The sequence below is a fragment of the Malurus melanocephalus genome, unplaced genomic scaffold, assembly GCF_030028575.1.
Source record: "Malurus melanocephalus ecotype Western Australia unplaced genomic scaffold, MMel_1.1 scaffold_28, whole genome shotgun sequence".
Taxonomy (NCBI): domain Eukaryota; kingdom Metazoa; phylum Chordata; class Aves; order Passeriformes; family Maluridae; genus Malurus; species Malurus melanocephalus.
This window is the reverse complement of record NW_026623260.1, coordinates 1219636-1240291: the sequence shown is the minus strand read 5'-3', so window position 1 is coordinate 1240291 and position 20656 is coordinate 1219636. Positions and strand designations below refer to the sequence as shown.

Below are 20656 nucleotides of genomic sequence, written 5' to 3'. Positions count from 1 at the left end.
CTATGTGCTAACTTCCTTAATTTGATTTGAATCAGACATGTGTTTGCAGTGCCAGAACTTGGGTATCTGCTAATGCAGATTTGTAAGATGATGTCTTCAGTACTTCCTGCTCTGCTGCAGGATCTGTGTTATTCACCATGAACAGGATTTCAGCTGCCGTGGAACTTTTTCTTTGAGGTTTTTTCAAAGGCAGGTTCTTCTTCCTGCTCTTTGTATTGTGGAAGACGCAAAGAAAGACATCAAAGAAATCTCTGAAAATCAAAATAGGATTTGCATAATTCTGTACTTAAGGGAGACAAAATAATAATAATATGTTTATAATTGTTGGCATAAGCACTTTGAACAGCAGAACAGCTGTGGGCAAAGGGGCAAACACCCACACTTGTCTTGGCTTCAGTGTGAATTAGACAGTCTGGGTGACCATCACTGTGTGGACACTGAGCTGGAGGTGACTTCCCAACAAAATCCCTCCACACAGACCTGCCTGAATGGAAATKTTGGAAGTGGTGGCTTCCAGTTCCAGGCAGGCTTGGGAAGTTTGTGGACATCCCAAGGCTTTCAAGGGGGTTCTTTACTGTRAATGCCTCTGTGCAGTGCAGTGGGAGCAGATCTGGGATCTGGAGCCAATTAAATTTTTATCCAAGAATAGGGTCTTTAGGTTTCTAAGCTCTTATGTCACCCCATTTTCTGTTGCTTATAATACTTACAGTAATTACACCATTTGAAACAGATGCATTTAATGTGACTTGTTAATCTCAGATTTGTTGGTTGATTGGGTTTTTTCCCTCAGAAAATGTCAATCCAAATGATCTAGCTATATGGCAAGAGACAGATATGCTTTCCCATGCTAGGTAGGTGAGTTAAAACTTTGGTCATATATGTTGTRTCATGTATAATTCCCTCCTACCAATACTTCTGATATTGGGATGTGGTGCTTCCAGTCTGAGTGAGGGTTATTGTAGMAAAAGGAAAAGTTTTTCTGCTGGAACAGTGCACATAATTAATTTCATCAGATAATAAGGAGCTGTGGAACTTAGGTCAGGGTGATGTTTTTAATAAGGCCCACTGGTGTTATTCAGTGCTAGTCTGATTATTCAGCACCTTTCTTTTTTTCTTTTTCCCTTTTGTTTTTAAAGAGAATTTTTAATTTATCCTTACATAATATATTTTCTTACTTCTGTAAAATGGAAAGGGGCACTGAASAATCACACAAAGAAATACATTTGTTGGTTGACCTTCAGCTTTTTCCCCTGGAATGTCTAACTTTGATGTTATTAGCATTTCTCACAAATATTTGTTTTAATCTCAGGTTTTATGAGTTTCACAAATTAAAACAGTTTCATGTTTGTTATTATCACAGGTTATATGTCATATAAATGCATCAACTTATTTGCAGAAGAATAAGCTAACTCAATAATAAGAAACTCTGTTAATATTAAAAGGAAGTCAGATGCTTTATTATTGCGTCCCTGGTTAGAGAAGAATCCTGATGGGTAATGAAAAGGAGAACTAAAATCCTGACTATTTACAATGGCAATTTTTAATGAGAGCCAATAACCAGCAGAAAACTCTTAGGTCTACACAGGTCCATAGCATTCTGCATGCCAGTGAAACTCCYGAGCTGAGAGAGCATGAGGGAAAAGGAAAGAAAGTTGCTCACCACTCCAGGAACCTCCTTGTCCTTTCCAGAGTAGTGCTGGTACTCACGTGCCTTCCTTTCTGTCTCCTGATGGTGAATTATCTGCATGATCAGCTGTGCTGGTTCCAGAATCAGATGCAGTGGTTCCTTAGCCCTCTCCCAAAGTTTTCCTGATCTCACCAGCTCTGTTGTTGAATGTGAGGGTTGGCTTAGCCTGATGGGAACAATAAAAAGAGGCACCTGGTCTGATAAATAGCTTTCTTTTCYGCTGGAGTGCTCAGTGTTTGGCAGAATCCTCTTCCATTCATTAGCTGACCCCTATGCATGCGTTTAGTGCATTTCTTTTCTGTATTTTTTTCTGTACTCAGTCATCATGCTCATCTCAGGAGAAGCTGCACCAGCTGCCCTTTCAGCCCACGGCAGATGAACTTCATTTCCTGACAAAGCATTTCAGTACCGAGAGCATCACTGATGAGGAAGGGCGCCACTCTCCAGCCTTGAGGCCTCGATCTCGCAGTCTCAGGTGAGCTTTGGGTCGTTTGKTGAATTTTTAAGATGTTGGACATGTGTACTGCATTTCTATCTATGCTTTCAGRTCTGAGAATAATCATTTGTGGTTGCTGTGTTGCATGGTTTTGAAACTGTTTTAATCAACGTTTAAAGGGATTTTTTTTTTCTCACTTTTGTTACTGTGGTTTTGGATTGCAAAGTGGTTGGTATGCTCTGCTTTTGTATTTTCACAATAACTCCAGGAAAAMGTGATCCACAAGTGTCTCAAGCTAAATGCATAGGATGTAGATTTCCTTTAGCGAAATTTCTTCTCAGAATTCTGCTACAATAACATAAGGATGTGGTCATAGCCACTTCTAATGGCTTCTCCGGCCGTGTTTGTGAAGGGGTGTGAAAACCAGAGTAGATAAAGTCAAAACCTTAAATGGAATTGCACCCCAGAGCARTTTTGTAATAGCACTGAAAACATTTCTCCTGCATTAGTAGTTGAATATTTTTACTGTTGCTGTAGGGAACTTGTTGTTCGAAGATAACTATCCAGGGTTATTTCCTTTTGTAGTTGTTTTTTCCATGTACAAAACCAGAAGCAACTAGAAGTCCATCTTTCACAGAATTACAGAATGGCTGAGGTTGGAAAGGATCTCTGGAGGTCATCCTGTCCAAAGCCCTTTTCAAGCAGACTGCCCAGGGTCATGTCCATATGGCTYCTGAATATCTCCAAGGACAGAGATTCCACAAACTCTCTGGGCAAACTTTCTTGCAGATCTTTAGCAATTATATGGAATAAATGCACAAGCATTTTGTATTATGGCAAAARCTTTAAGTTTTGCTATGCCTTTAGTGCTGGACCAAGGGAATGACAGACTGGGTAAAGTGTAGACACACCTTGTGAAAAAAAAAAAAAGGGTTGAAGGAGGTGAAGTTTTCTTTCACCTACGGGTGTCAGAGGATAGCACCTTTAAATTAATGGACAATATTCAACAACTCTGCCAGCTGGAAATGGTGAATTGGTGTGCCCAGCTCAGGGCCTGGGTTGGGATTTGTAAAAAAGTAAATCAACCAGGCCAGGATAATAACAAAATCCATGGTGAATATCACATCATGGCAGAGCTGACCTTCCCTGATTATTTGTAATTATTTGTAYGTTCTGAATTGGGCTGCATGGTAATTGCATGTGGACCTGCTCAGTGTAGTTCCACAGTGATTTACAGGAGCAGGTGAGTACTGTGGGGACACACAGCACACTCAGCCAGCGCCCTCCTCGCTGCCATGGAGCCAAAAACTGATTAATTACACATTTGTACTGAATCCCTTGGAACAATAGCCCTCCTTCAGCCCTGGTGCTGCCCCTCTTAACTCCAGCTCCTGCTGAGTAGTGTAACCATAGTGGTACTGATTCTCTGGAGGTGAGACAGCTGCTGTAGTTAGGTATCACACACTGCAGTCATTATTGTCCTTTAACACAGGTGTTGTCCTGCCATAGAAGACACTTCTGCTAACACCAGAATGATACACACAAACGTGTGAAGAGCCCAGTTTTATTTTCTTACTTGTAAATATGGGTTAGCAGTTTGCAGAGAATTTTGCCTCTGTGAGCCRATTTGAAGCASACTTACMGTGGAGCAGGTTTATAATTTGTGGAGGCACGAGATTAATTCAGTGTGTTGTATAACTGATTAATCTTTTTCCTTTCTTGAATACTTTTGCTAGCCCTCCCTGATTTTTAGTGTGGTAATGGCCAGCCTTATTGGTATTCCAAAGCTTAGAATGAATTTAAYTTTTTCAACTCACTGTGCCTCATTTGGTTTTCATTTTGCTTATTGCCAGCACTGTGATGCTGTGTGACTCTAAAGCACCCTCGCCACCACCAAGCATTCATGATGGCCCTTGCACCTCCAAGGAAAACTGATCAATCCAACCAAGTGGAGCAATGTTTGCAGGAGCAAATACCTTCTTGGACATAGGGCAGCCTGTGCTTGTAAACAAACAAGTACTGAAATAYTGAAATATGTGCAGACCAGGCCTTGTTCACTGCACAAAGCTTGCTTATTTATTTGCCCATACCTTAGAGTTGTTAGCTCACTTGGTGAGAATATATTTTCACTTACTTAAAAAAAAAAGCTGAGAACAGCTTTTCGTTTTCAATGTCAAATTTAATTAAGCAGTAATTTCCTGAAATGTATTTTTTCATAAACATTCATTGGTCTTGTTTGATCAGCTTTAATGAAAYGCAGACGAACAAAACACATCAGATGTTTCCCTTAATTGGTAGCCATGGCTTTGTAATTTAAAAGATGGTCTGATTGTTAACGTGTATTTATTTTTCATCCTATATCAGAGCAGTCTTACATCTCTTTTTGAGAGAGGAACTGGCATTTTGAGATCTCACTGTCAAAWGCTGGGACTGTTTTTTTGTCTCTGTAACCCAAGTGTTATTCTTTTTTAGAAGTGTCAGATGATCTTTTTATGCTCCTAGGTATAGAATATTGTCTAGGTGTAACTTTTGGAAAAATATACTTCCTTCTTTGGCTAGAAATGTAGAAAATGTAAAATTTTTTTGTACCCAGCTGCAAATGTTCTGTTCATACAGAGCACTCTTAATGATCAAACTGGTTGATAAAACTTAACAGATTGTGCAGTCATGGAGGGTGGCACTGACAGGTTGGTAGTGTGCCTTGAAGATACTCATCTTGTATTTAATCATGGTTTATTTGAAATGCCCTGAATTTCTGCCCTGAAGAACTCGCACTGACTCTTTCCCAGCTGCTTTCCTAATCAGGAAGGGGGGAATGTGAGACCAGTGCAGGAGTGCAAAGGTGTGATGTCCTTTTAAAGCTGCTTGCAAAATCCAGGAGCCTGTTCTGTCCTGTGTCTCAAAAAGAGCCAATTCTCACCTGCTCMCTCAAAGAACATATTTCCACGTGACCCACCTCTTTTGGTGCTTGTACTGTCTTCAGTAGAAGAAAATATTTCTTTATTACCTGTAGAAGTAGTTCCTAAATATCACCTCTCAACTGTTCTCTTTTGTTTTTGGTAATGCAACCTTTCAAATCTTTCAAGCTGTTGACCAACAGAGAGATCCCCAGGCTACATTTGCTTTGTTTAGAGCAATCCTGGGCTTTACCTGAACAAGATCTGTTCTYCCTGGAGTGAAATGCATGAAAAGTTGTGAATTCTTGCACTAAACTTGGCATCGTTACTCTTTTTAAGTTAGAGAGATGCTGCCTTCCATCTTTTCCCAGTTCTCTTGTCATCTTTAGCAGTTGCTCACACGTGGGAATGTGTGGAGAATGTCAGAGATAAAAGTAGAGTTAACTAATAAAGACTTCCTCAGGAGCTACCTTTGTGCAGTCACTCAGCCCACCAATCTGCCCATTTTTCTTGATCTCTTTTTTGTGTTTSAGGGTAATGTTGTCTAGGGAAAAAGGGCTGGAGATTGTTGCAGTGAATCTTTGTCTAGTTGAAGTAGATGAGATCATCCTTAATCAAATATGCTTCTTCATCTCTTGGCTGAGTTGTGCTTTTTAAATGCAATCTCCCAACCTGATTTTCAGCATGCTGGATCCTGCCAATAAGAATATACAGACAAAACTCTTAAAAAATGGCAAAATCTGCCGGAAAAGACTTCTGATGATAAACTGCCCAAGAAGGAATAGGTGCTGTGAAACCACAGTAGCCTTCATAGTCCATTTTTATCTTTCACCCTGCAGGTTTTGGGGCTCTCTCATCTCAGTGCACTTTAGAGGCAGCTTTAACCACTTGAGTAACCGTGGTGGGTTTGTCACTTCATGCTGCTGCTCTCAAACAGCCACAAGCTGTGAAGCAGGGATTCACACAGCCATAGATTTGGGGAGGGATAATAATTTGATATTYTGCAGCATAAGGCATCTGTTCCTTCTGAAAACACATTCTAAGTGCATTACAGATRATGTTGGTCTCCTTGTTTTCTCTCTCAAGACAGTGAGTCCTGTGGACTTGATTTGAGAAGGTTCTTCAAATTGATTGGTTTTAAATTTATTGACTTTTGGGTTCACTCACTGTTTTCGTGGTTTTCTGTTATGAAGAAACCAGAGTATTCTTATTTGTCCTTTGGTCCTGCTCATTMCTCCGACTTCCTGCTTTCATTCTAAAGCAGTCTCAGTCTTTGCTGGCCTGAGTAAAACCCCTGAAATATTGGAAAGAGCACATTGCAGCCCCTGCTGCTGGGGGAGTTTTCTGACTTCTAGTGTTAATGTGATTTTCGTTAGCTCTCAGATTTAAGTATTTTATTTCTTGGGAGAAGAGGAAGGCTTATCTTTAGCAGAAGGCTTATCTTAATGTCTACTTCATCCAACTTCAGCTCTCTAGTTTTCACATTCCTTATTTTGTGTGTGTGGAAATGACAGAAAATTAAGGCCTGTTAGTTTTAAGTTTCCTGTGAGAGCTGATTTTGGTCATGTCTTGTAAATACAACCTAATTAAACCTTTATGTGCTGGGTGAAAACAGAGGGAAGCACAGTGCTTTTAGCTTCTCTGCTTTTTTTCTAGTAATACAGCTGTCACACTGAAGGAAAAATTACGTATTCATAAACATCTTGGTTTTATTTAGTCACACTTAAACTAGATTTTGTAAGATTTAAGTTATTGCTATAAATGTTGCTCCTTGAAATGRCTGTCTATAAGCTGTTTTCACTTTAGAGCATCAGCTAAGGACRCATGAGTTTTGACAAGTTGAAGGCAACAGAAATCTTTGTGGGAGATGGATATCCCTGAAAATCTACCACCACATTGTCTCATAAAGCGGAGGGAGCATGAAGAAGGGGAAAAGAGCAGTTTTTCATTCTGTTATTAAGCTTAAGGGGACAGATATTATTCTTCCAATGTCTGCTCTGCTGAAATGAAAAACTTACTGACAATAATCATTCCTTTGACCTACCTATCTGCACCAAGAAAAGGGAAGGAGCCTGCCTTTTGTCTTAAAATGTTATGCACGTGCACAGCATGTGTCCTCTGTTTTGCAGAAAATGATCTGTTTCTTTGTGACGCCTGAAGTGTTAGACCAGTTTAGCGCAGTCTGTGAAATTTTTGGTGCTGGGTAGCTGCGTGAAGCTTTTGCATTTGAAAAGATGTCATGCCAGTAAAATGTATTAAACTCCTTTTGTCTTTTTTCTAAATTCTGTTAYGTTCTCCCTTGGTGGCATTCAGTTATCTGCCCAATCCTTGTTTCTTTTTCACCTGGTTGTGTCCCRGAGGTGCTGTAAAGTGCCCAGCAGTGCTTGGCAGACAGCCTTTGGTTAGGTAGCCAGTTATCCAACTAATTAGTTCCTTGGTTTTCCAAGCTAAGGATCAACACTAAAAATTATGGTGCAGTATATTATGTGGCAGTGTTTTATAGTCAGCTAGACATTTAATTTGACCTCGGATATTGAGCAAATTTAATTTTGGATGACAGTGTGAGCCTTGATCTGAGGTTTTATCCAGAGTTTTTTGGGTGCTCTGTTGTTTTAGTTGGTAAAAAGGGGCATTGATGAGCTTTCAGAGGTGAGAGACAAAACTGCAAATGCCTAAGGAGGGATTTTAAACGTTTGCTTTCTTGCCAATTGGTGTGAACAGAGATTGTTTTGCAAAAAAACAAAAGCAAACCCAATAAATTCTCCTTACATCATGGTTCTCCCTAAGGAAATGCTACATCTGCTGCCAGGACAGCTCAAGTRGCTTGATTTCTGCATAGCTCTTAATTTCCTGTGTCCATATGAATAAAGTGCCTTGAAAGCAAAAGGCAAAATCCCTCATGTTTTATTATAGCCCTAAGACAGCAAATACTTAAATATGTGCAGATTTTAGTGTTGAAATGAAATGGAAGTATGGATGTGCCTCAGAATTTCTGGGTAAGTATCAAAAGGCTTATGTATGCTTGTAATTTACACCTCACTTAGATCACACAGAGAAAAATTACGTTAGAGAAAAATAAATTCTTCAATAACTGTGTTCACCAAGTCCTTCAGCTCCATGTGAAGTACCAGTAAACAAATGTTGTGTTTATGTCGGCGTGTTTGGTCTTAAAGAAAAAAGRATAAGGGTAGGAGGCTAGATGTGCACGGGAATTTGCTCATAAGTCTGCAATTTAAATGTTCTTAGCCTTCTGTTTAATCATGTCATACATATGAATATAAATGTAAGTTTCTTTTTAAAGATAATTCTCCTTGATTAAAAATAGCTATCTACCAAGCTAAGGGAAGTTGATGAAAATGTCTTTTTACTTGCTATTCATAACATCCAAATCAGTTTTCTTCTCCTTCAGCATRAGGATTCAGTGACAGATTTAATCTGAAGTGCATTTTCCTCAAGATAAAGGATAAACAGTAATAAAAACAAGACATGATGTAATTCATAGAATTTCAGTAAAAGGCATGAAAAGAGATTGGTACTGCTCTAGTCTGTGAGCCAATGAGTTAAATTTTCTTTGAATTGTTAATATATGTTGCCAAAAGAATGTTTTTCCTCTAAATAGGTTAGCAACAAGGTAGTAACTGTAATGCATTCCAAGTTTAAAATGCATTTATTCCATTTAGAGAGATTCATTTCATCCTTCACTAGAAAGTTTGAACTCATTTGAGATAAAATTGTGTTTTTTTCTGACATAGAGTATTTTTAGCAGTATTTAGTACTCTTAAAATCATCAAGACATCTAAGATGCCAAATTATTGAAGCTCTTGCTTGTCTTGAACGTTGAAAGAAGGGAACTGGAGAAATGAGATGCTGCAGGCGATCTGTAGCTGGGGATTATCTGCATTACCTCATCCTCTGTCCTCAGTGGCAGTGTGAGTCAGAGCCCTGCACACCATCAGATGTGATGAAATGAGATGCAACCCTGCTTTTAAAAAACCACCCAAACAGTGATATAAATGCAGCTTGTCAAGATTTAGTGCCCTGGATTTTTGGTGTGCCTGGAAGTTTCTTGCTAACCCATACACAGATGAGTRTGGATCCGTGGTGTATTAATCCAGCTTTCATAAAAGTACTCTCCCTGCTGCCTGTGGTGTTTTTATATAAGATTTAGCTGAATGACAGTGATCACACATTCCTCCTCTTGTACAGTATCCTTCAAACAAAGTAAAACAAATAATCTCAAGTCCCTCATTTCCTATTGCCCTGCTSCCTTCTGGCACTGGAGACTCCAGAGCTCACCGTGRTTTSTTTTGGAGCAGRGCTGCTCCTGCTGCCATGGAGGACAGTGGCAGAAAGAGGGGAATAACAAATGTGTCTGCAATAAATGCATTAGGGTTTTCAAGCTCCTGTGTTAGGATTTTCATTCACTGGAGATAGGGGGAGTTCTGCCAGAGACAGGGATATCAGCAGGTGAATCCAGGCTGCCATTGTTGCCTGGATCTTCCCTGAAGTTCAGCATCTGCACATTACTGAAATGACCTCAAAGCTTTGGAAGGGCTGCAGTCAATGTGGCASCATTATGACCAGTGCTGGGTTTTGAAAGGTTTTGGTGTGCTGTCTGCAAATGATAACAKAATTTCTTTTCTCCTCCAGCCCGGGTCGCTCTCCAGTTTCCTTTGACAGTGAAATAATAATGATGAATCATGTGTACAAAGAAAGGTTTCCAAAGGTAAAGAATCGCTTTTTGAATAATGCATTCAATGAACTTGTGCCCAAGCTCAGAAATAATTTGTAGTGCTTGTTGGAGAAGGAGCCCAGCTCTGACATCTCATTTCCAAGCAGTGAAGTTTGCTGAGAGTTTGAAGCTGCCTCCTCATCTTCATATGTTAATTCTATAGTAGAAGAAATAGATTCAGTATACACAGAGATCACAGTGGAAAAGGCTGAATTGTTTTTTTTAATATGAATTTCATGTTTGCTAAATTTCTGATATCTTCTATTGGCATAATAAATTCTCACAAGAGTGAGAAGAAGAGCCATGCTGTGGCTTTTTCAAAGGCTGAGTCTTCAAATCTGTGGAAGCAAGTTAAAAGTTAACATCTCATTGAAAGGAGTGGGGAAGATTGTGTATCCCACAGCTGTCGATGTGGCCGTTCCTTCCTGTTCCACCAACAGCAAAAATAGATGTTTCTCTGGAGACAGGATATCAGGGCTTACRGTGATAGAAATGCCGTATTTATTGCTTGGGGCAATGATTTTCAGCTTCCACAGTCTTGTCTAAAAGTTCTGAAAACTGCCTCACATCTCACATCCTTACTCTGGAGACCCAGGGAGGAATACAGCCTCAGGACCAAGATATTTTTATGGTCATTTACATTTTCAGAAAGCGTGTTTTGATTAATTTTTGTTGTTTGCTCATGTGAACCTACCTTTTGCCTACAATATGCTATCTTTATTCTCAGAAAAAACACTACTGTATTTTGGAATATCTTTTAAGCCTCGWGCAGTTTTGAATTGCAGATGTTACTTTAGCACCCTACTTGTTTATGCTTTAAGGTTAGTAAAATTTAGGAGTGATTTCTCTTTATTCTGCACTTTTAGGCCACGGCACAGATGGAAGAACGGCTGGCTGAGTTTATTGCCTCGAATGCTCCAGAGAACGTGCTGCAATTAGCGGATGGGGTCCTAAGTTTCATTCATCATCAAGTTATTGAACTGGCCAGAGATTGCCTAGATAAATCACGTGAAGGTCTTATTACTTCTCGGTACTTTTATGAGCTGCAGGAAAACTTAGAGAAACTTCTCCAGGATGTAAGTGCTCTCTGGAACACAGAATGTGTTATTTGGGTTGGAAGTTTAACCAATAAGCCAGAGCTTTGATTTTAGGGATTCTAGGGGAGGGGTATCAGGAGATCTGAGATGTTCYAGTCTGCTGTAGGTTTGCTATGGCTGGATTTGAGTAAATCACTTCACCAGAACTTTGTACAGAAATTAAATGTGCATATGAGTAACTCAAAGCCAGTCTTGACCATTTATGAAAAYTGGGTTTATTCAGATGAATGAAATTGCTGAAATCTTTTTTGATAAACTTCAGGACTCGGAATGACTTACTAATTACAATAGTGTCTTCAAGGAGTGAAAACAACATAGCTTGTCAATGGGGCTGTAAATTTTTCACAAAAGATTTTTTTGAGCTGATCTTAATCCAGTTGTGGGCTTTTAGCACTTCAGTGTGTTTTGTGACATTCAGAGCATATGAAAATACACAAGGGGGCACAATTTTAATACATGCTCAGTATGCTTCAGCTACTCATTCAAAATTGCTCTTTTCCTTTAAAGTGGAAATAATAGTATATTGCAAAAATCTCCTAGAATTTATATTATAACTGTTGTGAAGGGTCAGTGCTATTGCCATTTGCTGGGTCCAGACCTCTGTTTAGGAATATCTTCCTAATTCTCTGCTTTGATTTAATGAAATATATAGCAAGCTGAAAAAACAAGCTTGGTAAAGATTGCAATTTCAGATAGCAAATATCATGAGATCTGTTCTGGAAACAGAACACTTGAAATAATTTTTATTTTATTTTGATGAGTTTGCCATCCCAGTGGCCTGAATTGCACTAGCTTGTGCTCCTTTGCCACTTTTTCAGACATTAGAAAAAGGCAGATGAATAACAATACTATATTAATATAAAATGTAATAATATTGTATTAAAAAGCTTTGTGAAAGCTGCTGAAACTTCCCTTGTATCAGCTAAACCTTTTGGCCACCCCATTTATATAAGAATGGCTGTAATTTCTCTGGTATTTTTTATGTTTGAGAGAAAAATTAATAATGTTTGGATTTGTGGTGTTCTGCCTGAATGGGGAATATAATTCTGACAGACCAAGAGAGGTAGGGAGTGTCTTTTGAGGGACTGAATGATTGTCTGCTTATGGGATATCAGTAAACACTTGTGKATCCCCCTTGTGTCTCCAAAGAAGCGGATTTTTTTGCACACATCAGCTGTGAAATAAGGGGTCAGGCCTCTTTGGGTGATGGTTTGGAAGTTGGAAAGGTTTCATTAAGAGTGGTTATGTATGCTCAGCAAAATCCCTTACATTTCAGGGGCACAGAGGGACTAGAGTGTGTTTTACTGCTTCTGGTAGCAGATCTTTGGAGCCTGAAATTCTCCCTCTCCCTGACTTTCCTCCTCTGTRTGTGGACAGTGATTTCTTACACCATAAGGAACTAAGAGAGCCATAAATTAGGGCTGGCCACTTCCAGTGTGAATTTTCAGACCTGTCTTCTGGCCTGAAGAGGTTAATCAGGGTCTTGGAGGAGGTATGGGTCAGATAAATCAGCTTTTTCCTTTTCTCCCTTTTCCCTCAGAACAAATCCTCAAAATACATTTCTTAAATGTCCCTTTCCCCTTGATCCTGCAGGCATTATCCTGCTGCTCTGAAATACTGGCAAAGGTGACATTGAACTGCTAGTAGAGGAGATACAGTGGTCATCTCTGAGCTTGCTCAGGAATTGACATTTGGGGCTTTCTTTGCTCTGTTCCTCCTTAACAGCTTCTGCACAGCGGGGGCGAGTGAAGGGACAGCTCTTCAGCTTGGTGGATTTGCTGTAGGAAGGGAGGTGAGGTGATTAAAAGGGAACTTTAGGGAGGCAAGAGATGCAGAACAGGCTGGGAAGGAAGAGAACAAAGACATTCAAGACATCAGAGGAAAGCCCAAGGYTTCATTCCACATATTTCTCACTTTTTTTTTCCCCTGTCCTATGGCTTTTTCTGTTCCTTAGCTTATCTTTTAGATTTTAATATTTAAAAGCCACTTTTTCCTCTGTTTGCCTAGTCTGTGCTTTACCCTTCAGACTGCRTTCTGCAAGGAAATAATTGGGACATTTTAGTCAAAAYTTACAGAAATGGTGATACTATTTCYTTTGGAGGGCTCACCTGAAATGCAAGACATTTTGGAGTTGAATTCAGACTATTCCAAGTTTGATGGCAGGATCTTAACCTTTGCTTAGGTTGTGAAGTGTTCTAAAGTCCATAAATAACACCAGTTGGAAGGTCATTCAAAAGCTGTTTGACTTGGGCAGTTGTAACTGTGCATTAGGCTGTGGAGTTTTATGTTTTATTTTTATAACATATTGAAAGATTGGAAAGATGTTTCACTGGTGAACAATGAGGCCAGCAAGTGGCAGAAATACCCTAAGATTTTCTTACAATTTCACTGTGAAAGAATGGAGTCTCTTGAAATTCTTTATTAAAGTGTTAATTCTGAAACCCGGTAACAAACTGAACTTGCACAGCATTTCAAACCATAAAAAGGAAACTTGATTTAATATATTGTAGTTTGAGTAAAAATATAAAACAGACTATTTGGGTATGCAAATAATGAGCTGTTTAAATGCGCCAAACCAGAAAGCATTTGGAAGATTTTTAGATCCTGGCTTTTATAATAACACGCCAACAAATCTCATTAGCTATGGCAAATGAGATCTTTTCCCTTGTTTGGAGCATGAAATGCTGTCTTTTAGCCACAAAAACTTATGGCGTCATTGAAATTATCAGGAGGTAAAAATGAATTTGAGAGATTTTCTTCATTTTGGAAAACATGGACTTGGATGTTATGCTTCACATCAAAGTAAAAATACTGAAAAATAAGATATAAGACTGATGTAAAAATGAACGTGTGACATTCGGTTCTTTACCTGTTACCATGGGTTAGAACTTGAGTTACTGAGGAACATCAGGTGATAATCATTTATTACTTGGCTGAATTGATAAGATAGAAGTAGCCAGAAGTTGTGTTGATGTAGCCAAGGAAGGTGAAGGATTACAGGTGTTTCTGTGCATGGAACAAAAGAAGCAGGGGAGGGTATGAGCATYACACAGCAGTGACTGATGCTGCACATTGGCAAATGGATATTCTGATCGGGGTCGCTTTCCTAGCAGGAACCTGAGTGTAAATTTATCAGTCCTTGGCTTTGCAGGTCTATTGTTTTGGTTTCCACCCGTATATTAGCTCAATTACAGCGCTTGTGACTTGCATAACGCAGTTATTGGTCCTGCTGAACCCCAGGGGAGGACAGTGATTTTAATTTCATGCCCCAGCAGCCACAGTTAGTGACGGATGGGTCTTTCAGATGAGGGAATCGGTTTGTAAATTACCCACGGCTGCCTCCCTGCACGTGTCACCGGCAATGTGTGCAGGAATGGCATCAGCCTGTGCCCAAACCCCACCCGTGGCAGGGGAGGGACACCTGCAATGCCACCAGGCTCTTGGGGTGCTGGGGATGCGCTGCTTGGCTGGACAATTGGACCTGGACACCCTGGGAAACAGGAGCTGTGGGGATGTCGGGGCTGTCCTGTGCCAGCAGGAAACAACAGGAGGCAGYTCCACTGAGGATCTTGGAAGAGCAGCGCTCTGCAGAGATGATGGCTGAGTGGCTCGTACAAGTTGTGTTTGGTTTTTGTAAATGCTTTTTTGTTTTTCTTCTCTATATCGTTTGGCTTTTCRTTTTCAAAACAGGCGCCTGATTAAATTAGTTACATTTTAAAATTATTTTGCCTGAATTGTCATAAATGAGAAAAGGAGGAAACAAAAGGACTTGATTTAAAAKACTTAAGTTCTCTTTAACAGTATAAATGGATGCAAAATGATGAATTATATCTATTAAAATAATTTTTTTGCATAATGTTACCTATATAGGGGGAAAGAAAAAGCCAATTGCATGGCTTATATTTAAAATAAGACAAAGTTGTTGATGTTTTATTTATTCATTTCAATGCAGCTAACCTCTGGTGACCTGGAATGGTTTTTAAAATTTGAAAGCATTATTTTCTTTCTAAAATTCATATTGTAACTTRTAAGTTTGTATAATGCATTAGAGGWCACAAAGTGAATATTAATCATTTTCATTGAGATTATTTTCTATTTTATTATTTTTTAAGTCTTTTAATTAGGAAAAAAAAAGACATTTATTTCAATATTTCCCAAATAATCTTTTTAAGTCTCTATAGCCAGGAAGGATCTCTGATGTTGTTTTTAAATAATGAACTAACAGGTACATCATTCTCTTCAAGGTTAAAATTCTAGCCCCAGCTAATCAGTASAGAGGGAGACAATCAACATTTTTATTCTGACCTGTGTCAAAAAGAGAAATAATGATCCTTTTAATTTTTTTTTTTTGTTTGGTAGCAAAGTGTCAGAGATAAGTTATTTGAAATGCTGCCTGTGTATTTACAGCTCTGAATTTTTGCTTCCCTGTGTTTTTGTTGCTCTTTTAGGTAGTCAACAGTGTGATTTGACTTCTCAGACATATACATWTTTTTCTTAGATGGTCCTAATGGACAACACTAAATGAACCTTTTCATTTGTTGCTGCTCGCACTGTTGTTGATCAAATATCATTATTTTGCCAGCAAAAGCTCATTTATTAAGTTCTGGACTCTGTATTTGTGGCTATGTTAAAGCACAATTTTTAGACCTTGGGGAAAAATAGCTGTACTTTGTTTAAGAGTTTTTGCATGCCATTGGAACCAATTTTTTATCACTCTGCAATGAAATATGTTTATATTTCTGCTCCAGGACTTATCATGTAGCCATTGTGTGCTTCATCAGGACAAGAGTCATTTGGGAGAGGGTTTTTGTGTTGCTCTTTTATTTTTTAAAAATWATTATTGTTTTGGTGTGTTTATTGTTGTAAAAAGACATCCAATCACACAAATACACACACACATATATCTTGAAACTAAGACTGGAATTTATACTAAATCTGGTGAAGTAATAGACAGGACTAAATCCTCTGAATTAAGTTTTTGCATGCTCTTTTCTTTGCATATCTCCTTGGTCCTACATAACATACAATGCAATGCTTGAGTTGTTCAACTGAATTGATCAAAAAAGTGAAACTTTTTTGGGGTTGAGTTTTTCTTGATGATGAAGAGAAGTAGTTCAAATTCTAGCTGARAGTAAAGCCCAGAAATATGTGTCTRTTAGTCATTACCTAGACGTCAGTGTTGTGTGGAAGGTAAAATTGAAAAAATCAGTATTTCTCTTTTCATTAAAAAAAAATGAACTAAAACCATGTTGTATCTATTAAAATTGATAGGTGATATAATGCAAGTAGMGCCTTTGAAATATCTCTTGCATGATAATGGGAGTCAGTTGTGGTGGAAAAGCCATTTGTAACTTGGCATCACTGAGCGAGCTGAGCTCAGCCTGCCCTGACTCAGTCAAGCTTTTGCTGCTGAATTCRTTCCTGACCTGGTGATTGCCTCCAGCATCTGACACAGGGGGGTGAAGAGTTCAGTGCTGGGACCATCATGTGCTGTTGTGCTCCCCACAGGCCCACGAGCGATCCGAGAGCTCCGAGGTGGCCTTTGTCACGCAGTTGGTGAAGAAGCTGATGATCATCATCGCCCGCCCGGCGCGGCTGCTCGAGTGCCTGGTGAGTGTGGTCCTGCCAGAGGCTGGCCAGGGGCTAAAGAGTGCTGTGCACTTGAGGAGATAAGGAGCACAAAGCCTTCAAAAGAAAGCTTTGGATTCGCATTAAAACATTGATGAAAAGTAAATTGATATTTAAAAAAAAACAAAAGAAGTACTAAGTGGCTTTTGTGTTAATACAGAAGTAGCTCTCCAATGGAGTGTCAGCTGCAAGAGCAGCTAAATTATATTTTAGTATAAAGTTTGTGGCTGAGGGGCCAGATGTAGCTGTTGACATCCATGGATGCTACTTGATGCCACTGGATTTTCCTCATGCTGTTGTAGCTACTGCAAGGAGCCTGTGGATGTCTGTGTCTTGTGTGCCCGTGCCCAGAGCGCTGTGCTATGGAAGAGCTGTCACTAAGGAAAAAGTTCTCCACCCTGATATAGATGGTGTTTGGGCTCTGGGACTCAAACTCTTGCTGTAGACCCAGCAATTGCAGCTGGTATCAGATTTTCCAGCTGTGAACTCACAGTGTTATAGACCAGTGTGAGATCCAAGTGGCTTTGGGAACCTGGGTTTGAAATCCTATCTGGTGCTGTTGGAATACAAACAAAAGCAATTCCCACTGCTCTTTTATAACTTTATTTGGCTAATAATAATGCATTTTTTAATTTAATGCTAGAAAAGAGGGAAAATTGTTTAGGCAATCCCACTGAAATAAGCCACTGTGTCCTGAAGTTCTGCAACTACAAAAATATTTTTGTCTATGGTGAAGAAACAGCTTGAAAAATGTATTCTTGCTGTGRTGCCATGGCAAGAGGGCTGATATAAACCTTCAACAGAGAAAGAGGTGTATACAATTATGTTGTGGATATTGGTTATAGGATCTAATTCAGTGACTGTATTTCAACAAGATGTTGAAAAATTGTTGAGAGCGTAGGGAAGAGTCACAAAAAATTGTGAGGTGTCACAAAGCTACMGTGGAAACTTAGTTAATGGCAGGATGAAATTCCCTGGTGTGTCAGAGCACACAGGTGATGGTTCTGTCTGGACATGGAAGTGACAGGGATGCCATGGGTGTTTGAGGATCAGAGAAGCTGGCTRGATTAGGAATCTGTGGCTGACCATAAAAGCACAGTTAATGTGTGGATTATGTTGTGGACAGTGTGTCCATGGGTGGTTTTTATCCCTGGAGTCACTGGAAGATGAATGAGTTTTGTGGAGCTTTCTTTGACAAAGTAGACAAGAGTGGTCCAATCTTAGCAGTGACACCAGTTTTGGAAAACACGTGCAGAATTACTGAGAACGCAGAGACTTTGGAGGGTTCCCTTATTCCTCCTCATGGCTGTCAGATGGATTGCTTTGCTGGAAACCCTACAGTGCAAGGAAGGCCACTCTCAGTGATGAAATTGGCTGCACAACCAGCAAGACAGATACCTTCACCCGCTGATTCAAGAAATCTCCACCAGACTGTGCTGAAAATCCTGGGCACAATTCCATTCAGATTAATTCTTTGGCTTTCAAAATAATTTTTGTGATTTAGATGAGTTTGTGTGACTCCCAGTTATCTTCCATCACTTCTTCAAAATTTATTTTGGAAGTGAAGCCAGTGGAGAAAGGAAATAAATTTAAACTTGCCGTGTTTGTATTTGCTGCATTCACCATTGTCATTGATGCTTGTGCACGCTCATCATCCAGGAAAACATGGAACCTCAGAAAGCCTTGTGCACTCCTGTCTGTACCTGCAAAGAATTCCAAACTCAAGGTAGCTTTTAGCTGCAAATCAAGAGATCTCCAGGTTCTTCTGTGTCTTCTCCACCCAATATTCTGCAAAATGGGTGGGTGCAGGTGGAAGCAGCGAAGTCATTGAGATTTGAGTAATGAATTCCAAAGTATGTAGTGACAACCTTGACAATGAAGTGGCCAGACTCCAAAGTGTAGAAATAATATCTGGATCTGTATGTTTGCCATCCCTCGTTTTTTCAACCTGCATTGTCTTTCTAGCAATTTTTTTCCCAAATGTATATTTTAATCTGGTGACGTGAAGAACTAAATACTGATGTTCCTTTTAGCCCATAAACCAAGAAATACAGTAACAGATAGCCAACTATTTAAATAGCTTTTGAGAACTAAATTTCATTTTTATTTTTAATACTTCTTTGTGATTCAACCTTTAGCTTCAATTATATATGAATTTATAAACAGTTTTTCTACAATTTAATATAAAGGTTAATTTTAGTAACACAGCTCATTCTTCTTTCTGCCTTGTAAGTTAAATAAGTGACCATACAGACAGTTCTTGTGATAGTTGTGATTGTTTTAATGCTGATCAAGGCATTTAAGTATTCTAAACTTCAACTCTTTGGCTTCGGTCTTTGTATTACCTRTTGGACTGTGAAATGATTATTGACAGACTGAATCTCTGGGGCTTCAAGAAAATTATAATGTGGTTTGTGCATCTCTGAAACCATCTTAGGAAAAAAGTATCTGATTTATCCTTTTATTTTTCCATGGCAGTTGCCTCCCCTTAGTAGGGATCATTCTTCCATTTAACATTGACTAAATCTGCTACAAAGAAGTCAGAGCTGGAATTCATATATTTCCTTGATGGTTTATATGGGTTTTTTTTTTGTCACCAAATTGTTTTTTTTTTTCTTCTGTCCATTACTCACCAATGAATGACCTGCAGTCGTGCCTTGAGAAGTCCATCCTTGGCTCCACTGTCCCTTTCAGTGCWTTCTGGTGCCCATCTCTCTCTGTGGTGCTACCTGGTCTGGCTCCTGCTCTCTGCCCATTCTGAGACTGTTGATTAATCCTTTTCCAGAGGAGTTAGGAAGGAGCTGTGCTGCCTTTGGTGCCAGCATCTATTCAAACWGCATTGGAGCAATCATGGAAAAGTGCATCTGTTCTCTGTTCTTGAACCATTGATGTAGCTGTGCCTCACTACAAGCTCTAATTTCCTTTTTTTGTTTGCAGTTCTGTGCTCTTTTACTCTTTGGTTGTTGGCCACACACCAGTTCTTTACTGCTACCCTCACTGTTATCTGTGCTTGCTCAGCTCCATGCTGAAACTTCCCCTCTCACCCTCCCATTTCCCTGGAAAATTTTTGAAGAGTGTTGGCGAAGCTGCTCATTGCTGGTGCATGATGAGGTTTGTAGGGGGGAAGAGCTGAAGGTAACTGCTGAACTTGTTTCTAATCAAGCCCAAAGCCTGTCTTTCATTTCCTACTGTATCTTTTAGTCCAGTACAAGAGATCACACCCTCTATGACCTTTTCTCATCACAGATCTTCCCCTGGCACGCCCCGAAGTAGCAGAACTGGGAGGCGTGTCCACACTGGTGCTTCTATTAAAGATCATTTTATCTGAAAGTTGGGGTCCAGTTCATACAAAGTCCCTCCCATTCCTGTCCTTKTTTTGRTTTGCAGATSTAAACCCRTGGATGCCCCGTGGGATGTAACTTYTGTTATTTTTGCAGAGCAGAGTGGGGATTGTTGACTTGCTTSTTGTAACTGGAAATGTTTTGCACCACTGCTGAGCCCAGAATTAAATTTGAATGTTTCTGAGGATTCCCCTTCTATGGGGGAGAATCCTTTCCTAATTGTAAAGCTGCATCATTTACCTCTCTCTGTCTCTCCCATGGCTTTGCTGTAGGAGTTTGATCCTGAAGAGTTCTACCATTTGTTGGAAGCTGCAGAAGGCCATGCCAAGGAAGGGCAAGGAATTAAATGCGACATTCCTCGTTACATTATCAGCCAGCTGGGACTCACCAGGGATCCCCTGGAGGGTGAGAACTCTTCTGATGTACTTTCTAAACTGTTAAAAGGATAGCCAGATCTCCTGGTCACTACATAGCCGAAGGATGCTTTTATTTTATTGCTTTAATTTCTAGGCAATTTTTCCTTATTTTCCTGTTTGCTGTCAAATTCTAGGCTGTCCTTTCCAGCCCCATATCCCAAAGGAATGTTGGTGGGGTAAGGATGGCACATCAATAGTGACAGTTCTTTACTTATGATGTTAATAATGTCTCCCTGCATTAGCTGAAACAATCTTAGAAAATGGCTTTATGATTTAACTGTTTTCTCAGTGCTGTTGGACAGTAAAGGTAAATTCACCTGTTGTTTTTTTGATCTGCCTGGTTGGAAAGTATTCTGTCATCCCATTTAATCGTCCCCTCTGGGAAAAGCATGTTTTTTTGTCATTTCCCATGAGAAACCAGG

The 20656-nt window shown here is 39.5% G+C and overlaps 1 protein-coding gene across 6 annotated transcripts in view; it reads left to right on the top strand.

The window, feature by feature from the left end:
* MAST2 (microtubule associated serine/threonine kinase 2) overlaps positions 1-20656 on the top strand; it is a 181568-nt gene that overhangs the window by 133325 nt on the left and 27587 nt on the right. For 3 of the 6 annotated variants that reach the window (XM_057390558.1, XM_057390557.1, XM_057390561.1), the window contains 6 exons: positions 2008-2162; positions 9671-9746; positions 10619-10828; positions 16358-16459; positions 19415-19588; positions 20091-20223. In XM_057390558.1, coding sequence (XP_057246541.1) covers positions 2008-2162; positions 9671-9746; positions 10619-10828; positions 16358-16459; positions 19415-19588; positions 20091-20223 — 850 coding nt within the window. The remainder of the gene's footprint in view (positions 1-2007; positions 2163-9670; positions 9747-10618; positions 10829-16357; positions 16460-19414; positions 19589-20090; positions 20224-20656) is intronic. The other 3 variants (XM_057390560.1, XM_057390559.1, XM_057390562.1) reach the window with 1 other exon arrangement.